The 22,697-nt window shown below is 37.2% G+C and overlaps 3 protein-coding genes across 7 annotated transcripts in view; 1 reads left to right on the top strand and 2 right to left on the bottom strand.

Moving 5' to 3' along the window:
- Positions 1-11,954, top strand: part of USP37 (ubiquitin specific peptidase 37) — a 41,396-nt gene extending 29,442 nt beyond the window's left edge. For 3 of the 5 annotated variants that reach the window (XM_014068994.2, XM_014068993.2, XM_087712816.1), the window contains exons 15-24: positions 249-413; positions 824-889; positions 1,664-1,808; positions 2,652-2,898; positions 4,136-4,302; positions 6,881-6,944; positions 8,190-8,305; positions 9,473-9,542; positions 10,360-10,498; positions 11,325-11,954. In XM_014068994.2, the coding sequence (XP_013924469.2) occupies positions 249-413; positions 824-889; positions 1,664-1,808; positions 2,652-2,898; positions 4,136-4,302; positions 6,881-6,944; positions 8,190-8,305; positions 9,473-9,542; positions 10,360-10,498; positions 11,325-11,400 (1,255 nt within the window). In that variant the 3' untranslated portion in view covers positions 11,401-11,954. The remainder of the gene's footprint in view (positions 1-248; positions 414-823; positions 890-1,663; positions 1,809-2,651; positions 2,899-4,135; positions 4,303-6,880; positions 6,945-8,189; positions 8,306-9,472; positions 9,543-10,359; positions 10,499-11,324) is intronic. The other 2 variants (XM_087712822.1, XM_087712825.1) reach the window with 2 other exon arrangements.
- Positions 1-22,697, bottom strand: part of SLC11A1 (solute carrier family 11 member 1) — a 228,640-nt gene that overhangs the window by 57,032 nt on the left and 148,911 nt on the right. The gene's annotated exons all lie outside the window — the stretch shown is intronic.
- The window catches only part of VIL1 (villin 1), a 29,420-nt gene continuing 21,927 nt past the window's right edge, over positions 15,205-22,697 (bottom strand). The window contains exons 16-20 of the mRNA XM_087712836.1: positions 22,289-22,433; positions 19,746-19,934; positions 18,987-19,055; positions 17,348-17,485; positions 15,205-16,388 (exon numbers count right to left, since the gene is read on the bottom strand). Coding sequence (XP_087568962.1) covers positions 16,275-16,388; positions 17,348-17,485; positions 18,987-19,055; positions 19,746-19,934; positions 22,289-22,433 — 655 coding nt within the window. The 3' untranslated portion in view covers positions 15,205-16,274. The remainder of the gene's footprint in view (positions 16,389-17,347; positions 17,486-18,986; positions 19,056-19,745; positions 19,935-22,288; positions 22,434-22,697) is intronic.

Genomic DNA, 22,697 nt, shown 5'->3' with positions numbered 1-22,697 from the left:
AAATACTGGCAACTTTTACAATCTATGAGATAAAAATATTTAGGGCAAAAACAACTGCTTGGTATCAGTCCTAGAATAACTGAATTACATAAATTTAAATTTTGAACATCTCCAGCATTTATAAGTTAAGAGTACATAATTTTATAAGGAACTGACAGCAGGGAGAGTTTTTGCGTATTACTAAAGAGAATAGTTGTTTCTACATAGCAAACAATCTATATTTTTCCATTCCTCCTTGTCTCTTAAAGGGTTTTAATACTTCATCTGAAACGGTACAGTTTCAATGTGGTGCTCTCCCTCAATCACAAAGTAGGGCAGCAAGTGGTTATTCCAAGATTTTTGACCCTGCAGTCACACTGTACAGAAAGCACAAGGCCCCCACTTAATCTTGGATGGAGTGCACAATCAGCCATGTGAGTTCTTCCACTTATTCTAGTAATAGTATTTATAGATTGGTTTATTTTTGTTACAGTGAAATTTTAATTGATTTGTTTAACAGTCTTTGGATACAATTGATACAATATACATTCAAATATCAGCCCTGAAATAATGGACAAAAGTCTAGAGAATCTAGATTTTTCTAAATTATTAAATTAAGTGGTGACTGTTGGGAAAAAGTGAGATGTTGTGATGCTGATCTATAAAACAACATTGTAGAGAACTCAGATTTAAAAGGTTTCCATAAATTTTGTGCCAGCTGGGACAGTTAATCCAAAGACTGCTTGCCATAGTTTCTTAAAACTGAAGCATAAACTTGGATCCGCATTAAAATGGCTGTATGTAATAATTTTCCAAAATAAATACTACTTTTCTTTTAAATCAGTTCTCGGCCATTAAAAGTGTCCCAAATGGCGAATTCCTGCTCTGTAATGACTTCTACACCTTGTCGGTGAGTAGTATGATTTTGAAGTATCTGAAAAGAAGACCAAAATGCTTAAGCCTGTAGAAATTGATTTTGCACTAAATATTTGCCCTCTATTTTAGAAAATTTGGTGCATTATTTTATATTGTTAATATCAAGTTTTGTAACTTGGTTGGTTGCTGAATTAAATGAGGTCATTAAGGGAGGACTGCCTGTATTCTGATTCAGTAACGCCTTTACTAATGTATTGTTAAGGCACTAATTACTCTGGATAGATCACATGGTAGCTTTATGGGAACATGTTTGTTTTCCTTTACCAGAACTGAGAAAAATACAGTGAATACAAGATTAATATTTTAAAATATATTAAATATTTAATGAGAGCATTACAAATTCTACTATGAAATGAAGTTTTGCATGAAACATTCTACTTAATATACTTAAGTAATAATATAATATATATATGCTCCAGTTCATATATACTGGGCTATTATAAAATGTCACTTTTGTAAAACAAGAAAGTTTGACTCCAAATTTATCCCAATTCACTTTTTCTGCTCAAGAAACCCAGGAATATTAATGTTCGTGATATAAAGAATTTCTAAATGTTAGATTGAGCGAGTGTTTCAAATAGATTTTGCAGAGGATTAGTTTTTGAATAAATCTTTATACTATATTCTTGGAATTATAGTTTGCCATCTGCCTAGCTTTTCTATGAATGTTTTTGTAAGCTGATATTAATCAGCATCATTAGAAGGCTTTTTTGAAAGGGTGAATTAATTTTTTTTGTTTCTTTTTCAGAAAATACTCATTCAAAAATAAAGGTCATATTTTAAATTCTTTGGATTCAGACAGTGAAGAAGAACCACTAAAACGTCCTGTTGCAAACAGTCAGAAACAGTGTGATTTCCAGAGCAGGGAACAGCAGCAAGAGGAGCTTGAGAAAGTAAGAAAACAGCTGGTAGAAGAAGAATGTATGGTGATCACATAACTTTTGGGGGCAATTAGATGCAACATTAGTAACAAACTTTTGAGTTGCGAGGTTTTGTCAATACAAATAAACCCGTCGGCACTAGGAAGGCAGGAGAAGACAGGAAACAGCCAGGTTCTCTTGCACTGTTATACATATGTGACATCCCCTCCTATCCTCTCCTGATCCCCAGCAACCCTGTAAGCTGGAGTTGCAGCCAGGTGCAGTATAGTTCTCCTTCCAGAAAAGCAACAGCTTTGCAGCAAAACCTGATGGTTCAGTGAACCCTCTGCAGTAGTGGGAAAAGGCAAGAAAGGGTCAACTTCCAGCATGCCATGCATATGTAAGCAGTGTGCCAGAAACCAACCCTATCCTGCCACCACCCAAAGCCCACTGGCATGCTACCAGTGCAAGGCAAGAACCGCACTGCACTGCACTTTTTGTTTTTGCTGGACTTGCAAACAAATCACACCTACGGACACTGTCTGGAACATAAATCATTCATAGAGGACTGTATTGTTTTTATCTTTTAAGAGTGGCTGCAGATGATATGACGAAATTCTTAAGAGGAGCAAGGCTGAAATTGTTTGTTTGTTTGATTATTTATTTATTTAATACAGCGTATCTTCACTCAAAGTCAGACTTTTCTCTAGTGATGTCAGAACAATTCTGTATATCAAAGCAGTGTTGAATTATGATTGTATGTTCAGAATGTATTTCTTTTTTTATATTTTACGTATGTTCATTTTACTGTGGTTATTGGTGTAGTATCCTGAAAGAGAATGAATCCCAGTGAGTCTTGCCTTTATTTATTTGCAGAGCTCAAAGAAAAGTAAAACAGAAAATCCCAAACCCCCAGAGAATAGTGGGCTCGAAACAATGACTGAAGATGAACTTCTAGCAGCTGTCCTGGAGATTAGTAAACGTGAAGCATCACTATCAAGCAACGATGAAGACAAGCCAACAAATAGTCCCGATACTGGCTTTGGAGATGATGAGATGCAAGAGTTGCCAGATAATATGGAAGTTAAGGACACTGATAAACCCAAAACTACTGCAGAGTCTGGTAAGAGGGGAAGAAAAGGCTAGAATTTGAGTGACAGTATATGGAGTGGGATGGTGAGCCGCTAAGCTGTTCTCCTTCTCAGATTTCTGACTCTTCAGTAGGTTACAAAAAGCCATCCGTTGATTTGGTGACATTACAAAATGGACAGTTTCATTTTAGTTTTTATTCATTTATTGTTATTTTAGAGGTGGGAGATGAGAATAGTAGGATGGAAATCAGCAGAATTGCAAACACACTCCCATTCCTACTTTTATTTTCATCCTTTTTTTGCCTCAAAATCACTCTGCTGAAATTCTATTGGATAGGCATCTCATTTCAGCTGAAATTAAACTCCAACTCTTAATGGAGTGGGGATGGTCTACCTTCCTGAACTATTATATTTTAATCTCATCTTTATTTGGGGAAGGAGAAAGGCAAGGGCTGTGCTACCAATAGACAAAATTATTTTGAGTCTATTTTTATTATTGTAAAATTATTTGTATTAAATTGCATTTTAGAAAAGATTGAATAACTATGTCATAATGCCTAGCATCTTAAAATGTGCAGTGAAGTTTACGTATGGCATATTTCATTATACAATTGACATAATTGTCAATAACATTCAACTAAATTGGAAAATGAAGCAAAATTCTTTTTTTATTGTAGGGATGTCTTTTAAAAATCTTTAATCACAATTTTGAAAGGCAAGAGCAAAAATGGGAGATAAATTTTACATACTGATTTCCATCTCATTCTGGTGTGTATTTCAATGCTTCAATTACACAAATGTCTTAATCAGAAAACAGTAAATAAGTACTGAAAGCAATTCTTTCCTTTCTCCCCTTATCCTTTTTTCCCAAAATGATCACTGACTAATATGCTCATTTTGCTCTTGAGATCTGAATAGTATGAAAAAGATTTATCCCAGGAATATGGCAGTCTGTTGTCCTGGGGCTGCAGTAAGTTCTCAGTTTCTTTCTTTTTCTGCTGAAAATCGCCAGCATAGTTTTCTCTTTTTATGAGGTAATGATGATATAAGCATTAATATGAGAACATAAATGTGGATACAAAACCTAGTCCAGCTTCTTGTTCACCTGTGTGATAGGCTTCTGTGGCCACCCTCACACACATCTCTATTAAATGCAGCGGTCATTAAAGGGTTATCCATCCTTAAGTTACCCAGCTGCAATTCAGATAGCAGCCCCCCCTCCCCCCAAACTCCTGCAAAAAAAATTAAGACACCATTTTGTTTCCATAGGTTATGCCAACTTGACCAAGGTAACTAAAGATTTTGATGAAAATAAAGAAAACAAAACTCCAGAAGGCACTCAGGGGGACGTTGATTGGCTGCAACAGTATGATATGGAAAGGGAAAGGGAGGAACAAGAACTACAGCAAGCTTTGGCTCAGAGTCTCCAAGAACAAGTAAGAACCAGTGCACCTTTCGTGATGATACGTGACTGTCTCACTATTTCTAGGGAGAGAATTCTTTGTAACCACACTTTTATAATGTGGCACTGCATGATTTTGTTTCATAATTGCAAACTTAGAAACCTATTTTTATGAACAAGGTTTTTATAGAAATTATTTAGCAAAGATATGTTTTACTGAATTTTGTGCATTTTTTAAAAACATCAAATTTAGCACATTTGGATTTGGAAGTCTACTGAGGTCATTGTACATCAGAGATGCTCTTCTGTAATATTTTTCTTATATAGCAATAGCACCTAAATACCACTTCACATTGCTTTACAGCCCCCTCTAAGTGATTTAGAGAATCAGCCTATTGCCCCCAACAATCTGGGTCCTCATTTTACTGATCTCAGAAGGATGGAAGGCTGAGTAAACCTTGAGCCAGTGAGACTCTAACTGCTGAACTGCTGATAGTCAGCAGAATTAGCCTGCAATACTGCATTCTAACCACTGTGCCACCACGGTTCTTACATTTTGTTTCCAGCTATTTTATTTTCTCATGGTCTTTCAAACATTATTACTTCTAATAAATTCCCTAATGGCCTTTCTCATATTTTCTCATATTTTTGATAAAAATATTTTTTATTGCCAGGAAGAAAGAGATCATAGGTTTTCTTTCTGTGCTCTTTGTGTAGTTAAAAATATAACTTATAGTAATCTATTTTGATTCCATGGTTTCTCCTCATTTATTAGTTTAGTATTCAAGAATCCATATTTAAATTATTAAAGTTATCCATCCCATGTTGGAATCTCCTTTCTCCTAAAGTATATCTTGGAAAAAACCAATTCCAGAGTTAAGAAAAATAGTTTTGGGAAAGTTTTGCTTTTGTTGTCTCTTTTGACATGATATCCATAATGAAACAATTTTTCATTTTACTATAATCCTGCTCCTTGGATGAGATTTTTGTTAACCTAAGTCTCAAAGACCCTTGAAACCTGCACAAAACTCCCAAAATATAAATAAAAGCAATTTAATCACAATCCACAAATATTAATAAGCCCTGTCTCTCATTTTATTCAGCCTCTGCCTGAAATAGGTAAGGTGGATCATAGATCTGTTTTGATTTAAGTACAATATATCAGTGATGGCAAACGTTTTTCTTACGACGTGCCAAAATTGCGCGCTATCGCACACATGTACCCACTCAATCTCTGCCCACATGTGCATGCGCACAAACCCCCCGTCCGCACATGTGTGAGTGACCTTTCTCCAGGCTCTGGAGGATTTCCTGAAGCCTGGGGAGGATGAAAAACTCCCCCAATGGGCCAACTGGAAGTTTTAAAATGATCCATTTCCGGCTTCTGGGGGGCCACAGGAGCTGTTCTCACCATCCACAGGCTTTAGGAAAGCGTCCGGAGGCTGGGAAGGGTGAAATACAGCTCCAATGGGCCAACTGGAAGTTCCCAAACTTCTGTTTGGCCCGTTGGGGCCGTTTTTCATTCTCCCCAGCCTCCGGAGGCTTTCCTGAAGCCTGGAGAGGGTGAAAACAGCCAGAGCTGACAATTGGCGTGCCGCCAAGTATGGCTCCATGTGCCATAGGTTCGCCATCATGGATCTATATGATAATGATGCCAATGTTTATCATTTATTCCCAGGTTGAGCAGACAATGCAATCAGAGTTCTAACCTGGTGCCTAGAGGCTGTAAGAAAGTAGATTTGATGGGTGGGAAACACCATGCAACTTAATCGTCAGCACGTAGCATGTAATTACAGCACTTGTAATTGTGGCAATCACATGACACTGGGGTCATTTGATTGCCACTTGCAGCCTTTCCAATCAGCTTCTGACAAGGGGGGGGGAGTCAATGGGAGAGGTCAGATTGGTTTAACGACCACAGGAAAAAGGTAAATAAAATTGGGTATCATCATGCAATGACTCACATAACAGCCTCACTTTTTTATTGGAAAGAAAGATGGGAATATGTGAAAGGTGTCTCTTCAGGCACCTTTGCATAGCTTGGAAGGCCCCATTTGCACCCTGAGGAGCTGTCTGTAAGTATGGTAAAAAAACAACAACAGCAGAGTACAGCCCTTCTGAGATATCCTTCATTTCAATACTAGTTTCTTAAATATACTTTTATAAATATTTACTAATGCATAAAGAAACAAAATGGACATGGAAGCATATGTGAATAGGTTAAGAAAGAAGAAAATTTTTCAAATGTGTTCGTCCATTTGTTGTTTAGCAGTGAGATGAAAGGCATCTAAACCTACAAAAGCCATGTAGCTGCAAGCCTTTGATATTCTAGGGTTTTCCCCTTAAATTAAGGCAATTTCTCCTATACTGTTTATTCAGGAATGTATGGTCTACCCAGCTAGAATTGAATACACCATGCATTTAGCTACATAGAGGGAAAAAAATGTTCTTGGACTTTGTCGGGAAGTAGTTCACATTCTTGCTGATAGCATGTGGTGAGATTAGGGACTTGCTGTGTTGCATACTAACCTCGTGCTGTATTGGTGGGAAAAATATAGCAATTATAAAAATAAGAAGTGTCTCAGAGAACTAAGCTTGAATCTCTACCCCAGCAGGAGGCGCGGGAGCAGAAAGAGGATGATGATCTTAAACGTGCCACTGAATTAAGTCTACAAGGTGAGATACACGACAGAAAAATGGACATCTTTTAAAAGCATAATTTAATTGTTCAAGTAAGGGTGAAATTTCTTTTTGCAATTCAAATAAACTCTAGTGGTCGGCATTGAGTACACAGCATGTAGCCATTCCTCTCGGCTTGAAAAGTAGGCATAGGTGGCTACCCAGAACCCCCAAATATTCCCAGAATGTAATTTTCTAATTTCAGTAAATCTCTATGTCACCATTTTTATTTTAAAATATTAAATTGGTCTCTTTTCTGAAGCTAATGGTACATACAGCTTCAATGATATGTAATATATGCCAAAAATCCACATTAAATTGAATATGAAAAAGTACTGATTGGCATCAAATGTTGTATAGGGAAACTACAAACAAAAATAGTTAACATTTTAGCCATTGGTATGAAGTGGATATGCTGCTACAACCCTGTAAACAAGCAGAATATAGAGTCTCAGCAATTTTCAGTGGCTTCTTCTCCAATCTGTTTTATTTCTCTAACCACAATTTGACTATATCTTAGCATGCTCAACTCTATTTCATAAATCCCAAGTGAGATAAAAGCAAGCAAGTCTGCCCCGGATTCCAAATTTGTGAACAATGAGAATGAGAGGTTTATGCTGAAAGGTTTATTGGTTCTATGAACTGTAGATTTAATTTCCTGTTATTCTTCTCAGGTTTGACGTTCTGCACAGCAAGTTATAAAAAACTAGCAAGAGTTATGTATTTTAGTTCAGCCATGGTTCCAAAGTAGGGCTAGTTTATATAGCAGTGGGAGATGAGCAGTAATTTTTTCAAAATATTTTATGCATTTTGCTATGATAGTTCACTGAAACTCTTTTACGTTAAGGTGTTATATAAGAGTTTAGTATAATTTTTCTTTCTCGTTGCAATATATCATGGTTTTTTTTTCATTGATGCAAATCAGTTTATGTGTTTCCTTGGCATCATCTTACTTTTTAAGTTAGTGCAAAACATGTAAAAACTGCATTTTTGAAAATAAAGTTTTTCCCTTTATAAACTGATCTGTTTGCATTCTAAAAATCTTTGTACCTATTGTATATTTAATGCTTGCTGTGGCTCTGAAGATTTAATATAGTAGATTATTTCCTTTAATAAAGAGAGGCTAACTATTTTGCCTTTTTAGTGAGATAGTGTATCATGCAGTGGAATGTAAAGTTTCATCATCTCTGTTTTATGCACAACATCAGGAATCTTATGCAGTATCCTTTTCATGCTGTTTAGAGTTTAACAGTTCTCTCCTGGATAGTCTTGGCTCTGATGATGACTCTGGGAATGAAGATTTTCTAGACATGGAGTACTCTGAAGCGGAAGCTGAGGAACTGAAAAGAAATGCTGAGGTGATGATCTGGGAAACCAGGGGAAGAACACTAGCATGTTTAACCGGTGGTAAATGCTTAAGCAAGGTTTCATGGCTTGGTTAGTTCAGTCTGCATAATATGGCACCCTTGGTCATCTTTATTAAGCTTTCTCAACGATGACCAACAATGAGCAACAGTGAATTGTTGATAATATCGGCCCTTGGAGATGCAGTTTCAAACCCTTACTTTAGAGTAGACTAAAAACAATTTACCGGGTTTTTCAGTGTATAAGATGCACTCCCCCTCCCCCCCCCAAAAGTGGGTGGAAATGTCTGTGTCTTATAGAGTGAATGTTATCAAAGCCCCGCCCACCCACTGGCCCCCCACCCTTCCGCCTCTGCCTCCGAGCAGTTTGCCTCCTTGCAGCAAACAGCCTGGTCAGCTTTAGCCCAGCCTGATTTAGCACGAGCAGCTGATTGGCGGTTGGATCTGCCTTCTGGAATACCACTTATTAGCTGTTCCGGCTACGCCGCCACACGTTCCATTTTCAGCCTCTGCGTGTCCCATTTTTGCCCCGTTCCAGGAGGGGATAGGCAGCAGCTATCCCTGCCACCTGGAGGCCGAAAACAGGGCACGCAGAGGCATTGATAGGTGGCAGCAGTGATCCCTGCAACCTGGAACAAAATTTTTATTGCTAAGTGAAACATTTGTTAAGTGAGTTTTGACCCATTTTACAACTTTTCTTGCCACTGTTAAGTGAATCATTGCATTTGTTAAATTAGTAACACAGTTGTTAAGTGAATCTACCTTACAAATTGGCTTTGCTTGTCAGAAGGTGGCTAAAGGTGATCACATGACCCCAGGATACAGCAACTGTCATAAATATGAAGTCTGAATTTTGTTAACGTGACTATGGGGATGCTAAACGGTCATAAGTGTGAAAAACAGTCACATCATTTTTTTCAGTGCTGTTGTAATTTTGAACGGTCACTAAATGAACTATTGCAAATCAAGGACTACCTGTATTTAACTGATTTTTTTTAAACACATTTTTTATAAAGCCTGATTTGAGTTAACTACAAATTTGAAATGAATTATTCTAGTGTTTGATACAGTGTGTCCTAAGTATGCTATAAAGTCTTTTATAATGTTAAATGTCTGATATATTCAGAAGCAAACCAAACTAATAGGAGAATTCTTTCACAGACAGGAGAGCTTCCTAATTCATATCGTCTAATTAGTATTGTAAGTCACATTGGAGATACCTCCTCTTCAGGTAAGAAAAAGGCTGTGGTTTTTTATCATTCTTGTTGTTTTTCTAAGTTGTGTTTTGGAGGCCTTTTCAGGTAACCAGAATTGAAGATGAAGAAAGAAATGCAATAAAAGTAGTTAATTTTGTATGCTTGATTTTAATCCATCCATCCATCTATCTGTCTGTCCAGCCATCATATTTATAGGGCTCCCTATCTCACAAAACATGACTCTGGGCAACTAAAATAAAAACTATAAAACTAATATAAAAATAACCAACAATTAACAAATGCTGATATTATGATTAAAACAGTTTCCATACATGTTTTACAAAGTGGGGGGGGATTAAACATTTTGTTATTTATTCATCAATAAATCTGGCACATAAAAAGATGTTGAAGCGCAGTAAAAATGAGTCACATTTAAAATAATAAAAGCAAATTTGTCTGCAGAAGATGTTATTTATTAGATACTTCGGCCTGTATATTTCTGCGTGAAATACATCAGAAGCCCAAATGGTACAAGAGGCCTGCCTTCTCTGCTGTAACACCTGCCCTATGGAAAATTCTCCCTGTAGCCATTAGGTTGGCTGGTTTTTTGTAAGACCCTCAGGACTTGGAGCCCCAAGTATGTGAAGGCCCCACCCTTTGCTGTACTAGTGACTGTCAATTGTGATATCTTCCTCAGCTATTGTGTGTTTAAATTTTTTATATTTGTAACAGGAATTTATTAAAAAAATACTTTGAAACAGTTTGCCTCTCAAACTCACTTATTGAAATGGACAGCACATGAATTGAATGAATAACAAAATAATTATTTTTGTCTGTTTCATTCTTTTTAAGGTCACTATATTAGTGATGTATATGACATTCGCAAGCAGGCATGGTTCACATACAATGACCTGGCAGTATCAAGAACTCAAGAGGCCTCTGTCCAGAGTGATAGAGACCGAAGTGGCTATATCTTCTTCTATATGCACAAGTAAATATTATTTATATTATTTACTGCTTGCATGTTCTATTTCATTTCCATCCTTGTGAAAAGATGAAAAATACTCTTCTCTTCTCCCCCCACCCCAACCCAGCTCCCTCATTTCCTAGCTCTTGCATGGTTTTTCAGTATGAAAATTGTAGGAATTTTACAACTGTCGCAGGGAGAATATTGTGTTAACATAGCCTTCTACCATATATTTGTGTAAAGAACTGAATAGACAAGGTAAAAGAAGATATTTCTGAAACCTACATTGTAGAATTGTTTTATTTAGATTTCCAGCTCGTGCATCTTGTGGAAAAATACCAGAATGAAGACCACTTAACAAGAAATAGTTCTTAAAACAAGAGATGGGTTCTATGTGAACTTTTTAGGGACTGGAGAGGTACCAGGCTCGATAAGAGTCTCCAACTGGAATTAGTCCAGCGTTGGCAGAAGTTATAAAAGTGGAAGGTAGCTCCAGTAATTTGGAGCCATTACACAAAATGGGATATTGCAGTCATGGCTTTTGGCATTGATTCTTTAAGAATTCATACCAAGCCTGATCAGCTAGATCTTGAGTCATGAGATAAAAAGTTTGGGTGTGTAACAGAGAAAGAGATAAACAAAGGGTTTAAAAGTTTTTAATTCAGAAAACAAACCTGCATTCAAATGTCCTTATGAACATCTCTGTGTAAGAAGCTGGATTATACTGTACTGTGTAGAATCTCTATTACTTCTTTTAAAACATTCCTTTTAAGTGCCATCTTGGGTACATCATATGCCTACGCTGCTCTATGTAGATTTTCTTTGGTTTCTAATGTGTTCTGTTCTCTAGGGATATATTGGATGAATTGCTTGAAACAGAAAAGAGCCTGCAACTGCCTGGCACAGAAGTGGGGAAGCCAGTCTGAAGAATGACCCTTTACCTGAGCACAAAGAGTTAAGAACTTTTGCCTAATGCACAGGAGACAAACCTGAGGAACTCGGGGCATAGTTGAGAGACAAGCTGCTTCAGATATGAAAGGGCCATTCCATCCCTTTCTTTGAACTTCAGCAGTCAATCTTCTGTTATCCAGATGTTTTTTTTAATTGTTTTGGTTTTGGTTTTGTTCTCTGTTGAGCTACTCAAATAATTGTACCTGCAGCGGAGACGATCAAGCTAGAGAATTTAAAAACTTCTTCCAAAACTTATAAAAGCATAGTATGAGAGAAGACCAAAAGATCACCTATTATTAACAAATGGAGAAGATCTTACACATAGGTTGACTTTCTTTCTATGGAAGAAAAGGTGAGAAAAAAGCATAAGCTATACTACAATTATACTATGCCCTGAAAAGTGCAGGTGGCTGATTGGTTAAATGGAAGGATTCGTCTTCAAATGGACTTAAACACCTATGATTTGTAACACTCCAGAATCCTTCATTTTCATCATTTCAAATAATATATACATTTATGTATATTTTAACTTTTTAAAGTTTTTATTCTTTTTGAAGGCATTAGTTTCCAAATACTGTCATTTGCAGAACAGTTCCCTCTCCCCTTGAGTGTGCATGGGTTTGTGTATATATATATATATATTTCTTGTGTTTCATGGAACAGCTGTGCTGGTTGGGTGGTGATCGGCAATCCCTTTCCGATGCTAATCAGTAAATGAAACAGAAATAGTTCAACTCTGCACTGGCTTCCAGAGCTGTATTGTGCTTGAAAGTGGGCAAGGAATATGGCGAAAGGAACATGGAAATATAACAGTTTCTTCTTGTGCGGTTGGAAAAAAAACAAAACTCTTAAATTATCAGCATTTGCAAAAAAAATTCAGAGCATCAATAGAGGAGTTGACACTTAAAAGTGTTTGAATAACTTGCTTATATTGGCAAAAATTATATAGGTGCTCGACCCTCATTTTAGTGCTAGAAGTTAATAACTGTTATACCATTTCCACTTTCATAGCAATGAAATTGCTAATAATTGAGATGTTTCTTGATTTGCTTCATAGTAAAAATATTTTCTTTGAAAGAGATAGCAGCTACATGGAAAAATGTATTTTACCCCTACTTGTTGGGGATTTTTATGTTCTTTACTATTAGAACCTTCTGAAACTACATTTTGAGAGTAGACACGAGTGACATAGACAATAGAATTATTTGTTGCTGAAAGGTTTTAAGATTATTGATAATTGCAGCCAGTATTGGAGAACTCTAAATACATAAATAGAAGATACCAACAGAGTAAAATACTATCTGATGTAGAAGACAAAGTTCTCAAAAACTACACTGCACCAAAGCATAATATGCTAACTTCTGTCGTAATTTTGTACTGTTCACAAAGGTATTTCGGTGTGTTTTTAACAAAGAATAAAGGGATTTTCTTTGTAAAGAAGAGTATCTCAGAATGTGATAGTCTTGATTCTAGAGTAAGGCTAGCTCTAGTCTGTTAATGAAAAAAAAACCTTCAGATGTTTGACAGAATCTGGATTTCTATTTGCTTGAGCAGTTATCAATACAATTCAGGAAAAAGCAGGATTTGTATTGCACTGATAGCTGAACTTCCATTCAAGTGAATGTTACTGAATAATTGGTTCCTTCTCTGCCCCCCATCCAACTCCAGATACATCTTAGATTTCCTTATGAGTGGAATAGGAGGGGGAGCATTTTTCTCCAGTGCTTGTTGTGGTCTCTTGAGAAGGGGCTCTGGAGAGTAGAGGCCTTTAAATATAAGGGGAGGTGGCAAACTCAAGTTCGGGGGAAAAAAGAAATTCAAATAAAATTACATCTCCCATTCTCCCTTCTGGCAGGAGGTGGTGTTAGCTTTCATTTCCTGCTCTGAATGGAAGGGTCTTATACAACCCATTGTAATTATGCAGTTATGTTTTTGGTTCCATACTTAACAGTGAAGCCAAATTAACTAATATATATTCAGTTTCGAACTTGGTGTCTTCTATAATACAATGCAGAATTGCCCCTAGTGTGTAAAGACTGATTTGCTTCATCTAAACTTGAAAAGTATGTAGCCTGAGATAAATTCATGTACCTTTGGTAGAAAACAATTTCTCATTCAGTAAGAAGTGGTGACTGTTAATCCTGCCTGGATTGCATTTTACAAAGATCAAATTCTGTGGCAATGCAATGAATTTGTGCTGCAGTTCATCTATTTTTCTTATATGTTTTAACATTTAATTCTGAAACTCCTGACCATACTGGATTATATTTAAACCCTCATTAAATGGTTTATCATATTTCCTTTTGAGAAATTATACCAAGGACCCTAGAAAATCTCTGGGGAACCTGAACTGCAACTGCTGGTATTTTTAAAAAAATTCTTGTTTAAAAAAGGAATTGGATTTAGTTATACTATATTTCTGGAACAGCATGATATGGCACACCTCTAGATATCTTAATTCTAGGATTACTGATTTTAGATTTTGAAGTGAGGCCTAGCTTTAACCATAAATTCATCCAGTAGTGGATGAACTTCAGCATATTTTAAATTCCTCTCTTCCTTCTTCTTATATCTGTCAAACCTTTTTCTGCACTTATTTTTTATACGAGAAATAGCCATAACATGTTTGCACTAAGTAACTAAATTCTTCTGAAAAGTAAAATGAAACGTGTATATACGTGAATTTAAAAGGTAGCTCACTTTAAAAAAAAACTTTAGAATCACCAAGCATTTATGCCTCTACCGTTCTAAGGAAATGCAAGTCTGCAATTATAGAATATTAAGCAGCATTGCTGCTATTTGGATGAAGCCTAATATTCATATCTGTGACAAGGTACAAAGGTTTCAGGGACATTTCTCTATTCTAAACTGCCTTTTCACTTCCCGAGGACCTGACAGCATTCAAGAATGGCGCTGTATATTAAGGGTCTCTGTTGCTAGATGTGCTAAGAGAAAGCTGCTCGCATTGCAACTAAGTAAAAGGCAGAGTAATTGTTTTAAAATTGCATAAATTAATATTTCACCATGAAGTGAATTATTCTGGGAATAAGATTGCCATGTGTTTCTGAAAAAGAATAGTTGGGTGCTTTTTAAAACCCGAAATAGAAAATTAATAGCCCATGAATGGAAATCAAAGAAAATCCATAACACTTTGCTGTTGACCTGCAGCAGTAACCTACTCCTTTGCTTTTACTTTAAGAAGTTACTTTGTAAAATCTTGGTGGAAGGGAATAAATAAAAATGACAAGGGTACCCTAGCAGCTGCATTGAGAAGATTGCTTTGATAATTATATGTTGGGAATCGCTTTGTATCCCTTGACATAATGTGGAGCAGCAGTTTTCTGTGTTTTAGCAGACCTGTTCTTCTATTCCTCACAATTCTGCTTTTATTCTTTCTTTTTAAATAATGTGTAGATCAATTTCTGAGAAATTAAACGCTCTTTATGAATGCCGAATCTGATTTTTCTTTCCAGAGCAATGCAGTGCCTTGCTACTTTTCTATTGTCCTTGCTGCTATTTGATTACTGTTTTTCTTCCACAAAATTGGCACTACAAAAATCATGGTATTTTTTCACGTTGATTTTGCTTAGATATTCCACATTTTTTATTAATTTAAAATTTGTTCTTGTTTGTTTTAAAAGTGCATAACCATGTTGGAGAAGATATCACTGTATATTTAAAAAGATGCTAAACTTTATTATGGAAAAGAAATGTCCATTAGCAGTGAATTGACGTAATAATGTGATAACTTGCTGTTTACAAACAAGGATAACTCCTCATTTTGCAGGAATAAGTTTTATTTGTACTGGGATACATTTCATAAGAGAACAGTGGTTCCATCTGGAATGCCTTCTGCTTTATGGGTCACCTCAAAGCCTATTTTGGAGGCATATTCATTGGCAATTGAAAACTCTTAACTATAATCATGTAGACAGCTAGGATCATAGATAAAAACAGATTAAGGCAAGCTTGGAGAGACAATAATCCTAGAGCTCTTATATTTACTTCTATTGGCAAAGCTGTGTTTTTAAGCAGTATAAATTAGCTGCTTTTAAGTCATTTCTGGCCAGGTTGCAAGATTGCAATGTCTTTGCTTGAAAGATTTTTGTCCAAAATGTTTTTTTTTAATTCTAAGCAGGAAAATCTTTCAAGGGCAGTTCATCAGAAAAGTAGCACTGGTTCACCCAGGGAGTTTCCCCAGATTAGACAAAATAATTGAGAGTCACTGGAGTGTGAGAAAGAGACACAGTGGAGAGACCGAGTGAGCAAGAGAGCATGGGCAAAAGGGAGATGAACAAGAGCAATCATGGGTGGGTGGAGGGTTGGCACACCTGTCCTATGGTGCAAATAGAGGTTCCCTATAAAAAGAGGGGAGTTGGAAAATTGTCACCCAAAAAGTCAGGTTCTGCTAGATAGCAAAATGTATGGGTCTCATTCAAAAACCAGCCCAACCTCCTTTTAAGAAAAATGGTGGGGGTTGTTTTTTTTTTTTGCCTTCCACTAGCAGGAAATCCACCAATTACTTTCCTGCATCTGTTCCACAATAGTGTTGTTAGGGCAGCCCCATTTGCCAGCTTTGTCACTAAGTCAGATTGGAACTTGGGTATTGGGAAAGAGTAAACAATTTCAACATAGTTTTGGGCAGCTTCATAACTGGAGGAAAGTATGTTAAAGCAGCTGTTCTGGATCTGCACTAAAATCATCTACATTTTTTTTTTTAAAGAAACCCTTTTGTCTTTGCAAAACTGCTAGTGGTAGAAAATTCTGAATGCTTCTGTTACCGAGTTGTTACCAAAAATGACATTAAGGTCTGCAAATGGCTGGAAAATAATGGCAGGCAAATTTCCATTTAGAAAAGTCCTTTTGCCTTCTTGAGAGACGTTTGTTTCCACAGAGGCAGTGCAGCAAAATCCTGTTGGGACATTCCGAAGATCTGAAAAAAATCTTCCTCTGACAAGTATTGCTGTGGAATGGAAGAAAAGCACGTATGTGATAAATGACAGCTAGACTTATAAACAGCGAGAAGTAAATGAAGTAGATTATTAAATATAGGGATGTCCGTCTGTCCCCCAAGTCACAATGGAAGCAACATTTCTATTCTGGTATGGTTTTGCATAATTCTTTGTAAGCTGGACTTACCAAATTTGTTTTTCCAGGCATTATTAAAATCACTGCAAAGATAAAATGTTTACACGTACACCAAACTAGAGTGAGAATATTTTCAGTTGGCTTGTATTCTTTTTTGTTTCATTTATGTTTTAGTCATTTATTTTTTACTATTTTGAACCGCCTATCTCAAAGACGGACTCTGCACGATGTACAATAAAATGTCAACATTTATTTAAAAAGTACAGGTTATCCTTGACTTACAATAGTTCATTTAGTGACCATTCAAAGATGATGACATTGAAAAAAGTGACTTATGAGTATTTTTCACACTTATGACCATTGCAGCATCCCCGTGGTCATGTTATCAAAATTTGAATGCTTGGCAGCTGATTCATATTTATGACTGTTGCAGTGTCCCAGGGTCATGTGATTACCCTTTGCGACCTCCTGACAAGCAAAGTCAATGGGGAAGCAAGATTCACTTAACAACTGTGACACGAAAGGTCGTAAAATGGAACCAAATTCTCTTAATTGTCTCACTTAGCAAAAGAGGTTTTGGGCTCAATTGTCATAAATCGAAGACTTCCTGTCTATGAAAACTAAAATGTTCGAATTAAAATGCTAAAGCTAAACATTTTAGAAGGAGATTAGAATAGTGCTTTATCTTCATACCAGAGTAAAGAAAGTTCCCAAGACATTTAATAAACTTTGTAGTGAGCAGCTGTTTTTTATCCTGGATTTTCAGCAAATATCAACTCTTGAAATACCCTCACTGTCCCCATGGAAATTCTGACTATAGCCCTCTGATCTCACCTCCTTCCGGCTGGGATCTATGTCCTTGGGAAGGTCTTCTCCAGCTACATTCACCAATTTCTCCAAGGGGTATGTAGAGAATGACAACTTGCCAAAAGTTGTCTTGGCAGTAAAAACTTCTTTTCCTTCCAAGATTTCCTGAAATAGAAAAAGGGGAAGCCCTCAAAGCTATTCCCATGTCCATTTTGTCCTTGTTTAAATTTGATAAAAAGGAGTTACAGCCTGGGCTTTTTCTAAATCGATTCTCTTTGAAATTGTAGATAGGAGGAGTTGTGTATTTGAAAAGGGACCCTGCGGTGCAAATGACCAATGAACATGCTGTGGTTGAGGAACTTTGAGAGTCATTTAGAGTGTCATTTTAAAAACAAATGGTGTTTGACGCAGCCTAAAAAGGCAGTTTTGTGCTAAAGAATGGCAGCATCATGGAGTCACTCACTATGTGTAAATAGTGAGATCAAGAAGGTGAAATACATGAATTCAAAGGCCCTGCTGCATTACAAGTGAATGAAAAAAAATCATTGCTGTGACCTTTCAAAGCTTTTGGGTAGATTATCAATGCCTAGGGCCCTAGGCCATGGAATCCTTAACAAATTATAATTATTCTGTGCCTGAATCTTGTTTTCAATTTCCTTTACAAGTTTCCTTATTTAGTAACTGCCTTTTTCGTGACTGCAATTATGATGGTGATGAAAAAGTAACTATGACCAGTTCCCATGCTTATGATGACCACCTCAGGTCTGTAAAGTAAAGCAAAGTGGAAGTAAGATTATAAGCACAGTTGCAGTTTCACTTAGTGACCACTTCATTTAGCAACCAACATGCCGGTTTGAATTGTCACTAAATGAGGACCATCAATGTTCATGAAAAACTATTTTAGGTTTAAGAATAAATCTGAATGTTTATGGTGTCATCAGTATTGCTTGAATGGTGATGATAATGGGAAATTTGTATGCATTTAATATACAATTGTCAGAATTGTAATTTCTATATTTTCTTCCATTTCACTGACTTCCCTGCTACCTTTGCACTGTTCCTCCAAATTGGCATATGCACACCAGCAAATACATGAATGTAATAACATTTGATGCCCAGGTAGAATAATGTGCTCTTAGGAGCCCCAAAGGTGCTTTTTCTTGTTTCTCCTTGAAAATGTTTTGCTTCTAATCCAAGAAGACTGTCAGAACTGAAGAAGCTTCTTGGATGAAAAGCGAAACGTCTTCAAGGAAAAACAAAATCCAGTTGAGTTGCCTTTTGAAAAAGCACCTTTGGGACAACCATGACCTGGATGATTTGAGACACTCCCTACGGAGAGTTCATTAAAGTTTATGCCTAATGTTAATTTTTAAAATAGTCCAACATTCCTTGTTCATTGTATACTGTGAGTTCCAAATGTGAAGATCTGGTTGTAAACTAAGCTCCAAATGTTTTTGCTTGACTTGGTTCATATTCCTTCACTTTATTCCTTTTTCTCCTCAACTGAAAGATATTGTATTTCAGGAGTAAATAAATGCAGGCTTCACTTCTTTAAGGTACTGAAATAATTTGAAAGAGGATTTCCTATTCCTTTCACAGTGGAAAGCAGTACAGTATCTTGCTATTAACACTCTGCGTTACTGCTTGCCTTATCAGCCATACTTACAGAAGTGAGTTGGTCAAGGCTATCATCATTGGCAAGTTCAGCTTTCAGTTCTTCATAGGTTTTCTTGCCCTGCAGGAAGACAGGCAGAATTTTGTTTTTTAATTTATAGCTGAAAGCTTAGGCAATGAAAATACCTTAAAGACTTTCCCCTAGCTGGCATTCCTTTCATGAAAATGAAGGTTCTTCCGTATATAAATCTCCCTCCCTCCCTCCCTCCCTCCCTCTCTCTCTCCCCCTGTCTCTCGTGTGTGTGTGTGTGTGTGTGTGTGTGTGTGTGTGTGTGTGTGTGTGTGTGTGTATATATTCTTCTTGCCCATATATACTAGTTGTTCCTGACTCTAGGGTGCAGTGCTCATCTCCGTTTCAAAGCTGAAGAGCCAGAGCTGTCCAAAGACGTCTTTGTGATCATGTGGCCGGCATGATTAATGTTGAAGGTGCACCATTACCTTTCCACCAAGGTGGTCCCTATTTTTCTACTTGGATTTTTACATGCTTTCGAACTGCTAGGTTGGCAGAAGCTGGGACAGTAATGAGAGCTCACTCCATTATGCGGCGGTAGGGATTTGAACCGCTGAACTGCCAACCATTCTGATCGATAAGCTCAGCATCTTAGCCACTGAGCCACCACAAAACACACACACACGCACACACACATGATTTCTGCCCTTTTGTCTCCAGACTACCTTAGTAAAGGAATAGGTCACTTTTCGCATACAGTACAGGCTTCCCAAGTGGGAAGAAGAACTTTTTGTCACTTACTGTCCATTTGAGAGGATCCCATGCTACAAACCAGCCAGTGAATGTTGGAGGTTCATTGCCTTGTTTCACAATCACAATTGGAGTGTCAGGGTCCCGACTGCCTGGGTGAGTCTTCAGGTATTCTTGGGCAGTGACAGCTGCTGCTTCTTTCTCAGCCTCATTTGCATCTTTACCAATCCAGAAATAAACCTATGGGGGGGGGGGATGTCTCTGATCATGAAAAACTGTATGTAGCTTGGACCATTTTTCCAGGATTAGAATTTCAATGCTGAAAATGACTCCAGGTATAAGGAATAAGAACACGCAAACATAAAAATTGGATCAGAATTACTGTATTTTTTGTATAAGATGTACCTTTTTCCCTCAAAAAAGAGGCTGAAAATCTGGATGTGTCTTATACGTTGAATACAGCATTTTTTGCCTCCTGAAACCCCGCCCTCTTTGCAAAAATGGCCATGCAGAGCCTTTAGGAGGCTTTCAGAATATTACTGGGGAGGGCAGAATTGAGCAAAAAACGGTGCATTTTTTGCTCATTTCTGCCTCCCCAGCCCCCAGGAGCACTCTATAAGCTTCCTAAGGGATATTCATGCCCTCTTTTTTTTAAAAAAAAAAATGGGCCCGTTTTCAGGAGGTTTGCAGAGTGCAAAAACCTTTTTTTTAATTATTTGCCTCTTCAAAACTTTGGTGCGTCTTATACTCCGGTGCATCTTATACTCCAAAAAATATGGTATATAAAACTAAAGTTCTGTAAAGACAGAACCTTGCAAAAGAGGACTTTTTAAAAATCAGCTAAATCCTTATTAATGTAAACAATCCAAAAGCGCTCTATTAGAACCTGGTAGGGGTAATTCTCAAAACAACTCTCATCCCATGTCCAAATTTCCATCTGCCTCTTCTCTGAGCAAGAATGTACATTATTTGGGGAATTAAGATGGAATCCGGCACCATGAAGTAAAGCACATTTAACAAATTAGGAGCAGAAGTGTATATAACTGGTGGCTTTCTGGTGTTAATTAAAAAGAGTTAAAGTCTTCCAACAAACACATTGGCTGGAAGTATGTTTGTTACAAATTGGAGGGCAGCTTACATTGAGAATATGGTAATAAAGGATATTTGTGTCAATGGAGAGTTAATGGGCAAGAGAGTCAAATAATGAAAGTGCTTGGAATAGAAGCAGGAAAGTAGGTAAAACCACTGCCATTACTTCCTCCAAGAGAGTCAGGAATACTAGCCCTAACCTGCCTCTTCCCCTCCTTCAGGTACATAGGGAAAATTTATGCAATGGAAATAGGTATACAATTAGGGGGAAATCAGGATTCTGAAGCAATGAAGTATACCTGGATAAACAGTTCTTCCTGTTAGACATTTACCTTCCCTAAATGCAAACTTACTTTAATAGCTCAAAGTAAGATTGAAAGATTCTTATTTGTGTATACCTTCTGGTGAATGAATAAAACATCATCACACACATTCACAAAAATACACAACACGGCTGGCCAGTGAATCCTAGCTTTGGCAATTATAGATAAGGGATTTATTTTTGTTTGGTTTGGTGGCTTTATCTGGCAGGTAACTGCACAATTTAAAAACTGATTCCTGCAACCAGTTCTGCAAATCAGAAAATATATAAGTATTACTGAAAAAGATATTTGGTACATATATTCCATGGGGGTGGTATTAGAAATGGTCTGCAGATTCACATACTTAAGAGTGTGTGTGTGTGTGTGTGTGTGTGTTTTCCTATTAGATTGGCAGTTGAGTGCTTTTTATTTTTGGATCCAGTTTTCTGTATGTAGGTTGGCATAAAGTTAAGGCAGAGCCTGGCCCCTGCAATGATATTCTGGCTTTTTAATTGGCTTTTACATAGGTTTTGCAGAAGAGTGCACTGATTTCATTTGAAACAGACACATTTTGCCACTTCTATGGCAGGGATAAGCAATCTTTTGTTTCAAGCTCAACTACTCTTGTCAAAGATGATGTGTGTTAGGCCTATTAGAGACTACATGTATTTTACTATGTGTTGCCATGGAAAATTATGTCTCTGTGGTCTGTCAACTAGCAACTGAATTTCAATTGTGACAATCTCCGCAGAGTCCCGAAAAGGAGAAGTAAGGATTAGGTGACGTCTGGTGTTCTGTGAGGTACCCACTGCTGCCATACAGTGGAAAAAGCAGAAAGGGAAGCAGAAATTGGTGTTTGGTACCAGAGAATTATTCCAATAAGCATTCTCTTCCTAAGCTACTCAGTTGTGATTTACGGGGGATGACAGTTATGAGAGTGAAGTGAGAACTGTGAAAAAAAGCGGAAGTGATGAAGGGTGAGAGGAAGAGAATATTCTGTTCTGAGAGTTCTTTGAGAATATAGCACAGGCAACTGCAATCAACTGCAGACTATATTAATAATCAGATCAGATGGGATGTGGGTGGGCATGCAAATTGCTCAATAATAGGAGGCACCTTTGATTCAATTATTTCTGGAAGAAAAATAATCTCTGTGGATAAATGTCTTCCTCTATCTATTGCATCTTCCACGTTCATACCCACCTGGTCCCAGGCATCCAGCAAGAACACGTCATCTTGTTCTAGATCATCCTGAGTAAAACTTGTGATCTCCGTGGCAAGGAACTTGCCTGTCTTATTGGAACACTCAAAAAGCCGAGGCGTGATCGAAATAGTTTCTTCTTGCAATCTGCGTAAAATAGATAAAGCAATTCGAGGTGCTGCTGGAACAACAACCTGACAAATATGGGGAAATTTTGATACAGTAAAGGATTTAGCCACTCAGCAGCTTTGAAATGGGTGCTGCCTAGAGCAGAGAGATGGCAGGGCAGAAAATGATTAAGAGCTCTCTGCTACTGCTGCTCAAACTCTTCCTATTCAACCATAATCACAGCCCCGGTTTTTATGAATGAAACATAACGGTTATCAAGTTGCTCCTTGAATTCAACAAACT

The sequence above is a fragment of the Thamnophis sirtalis genome, unplaced genomic scaffold (genome assembly GCF_051295495.1).
Source record: "Thamnophis sirtalis isolate CommonGarterSnake01/CBP01778 unplaced genomic scaffold, rThaSir2_p1.2 scaffold_1, whole genome shotgun sequence".
Classification (NCBI taxonomy): Eukaryota; Metazoa; Chordata; class Lepidosauria; order Squamata; family Natricidae; genus Thamnophis; species Thamnophis sirtalis.
The sequence above is the reverse complement of the archived record's forward strand: the minus strand, read 5'-3'. Positions and strand labels throughout refer to the sequence as shown.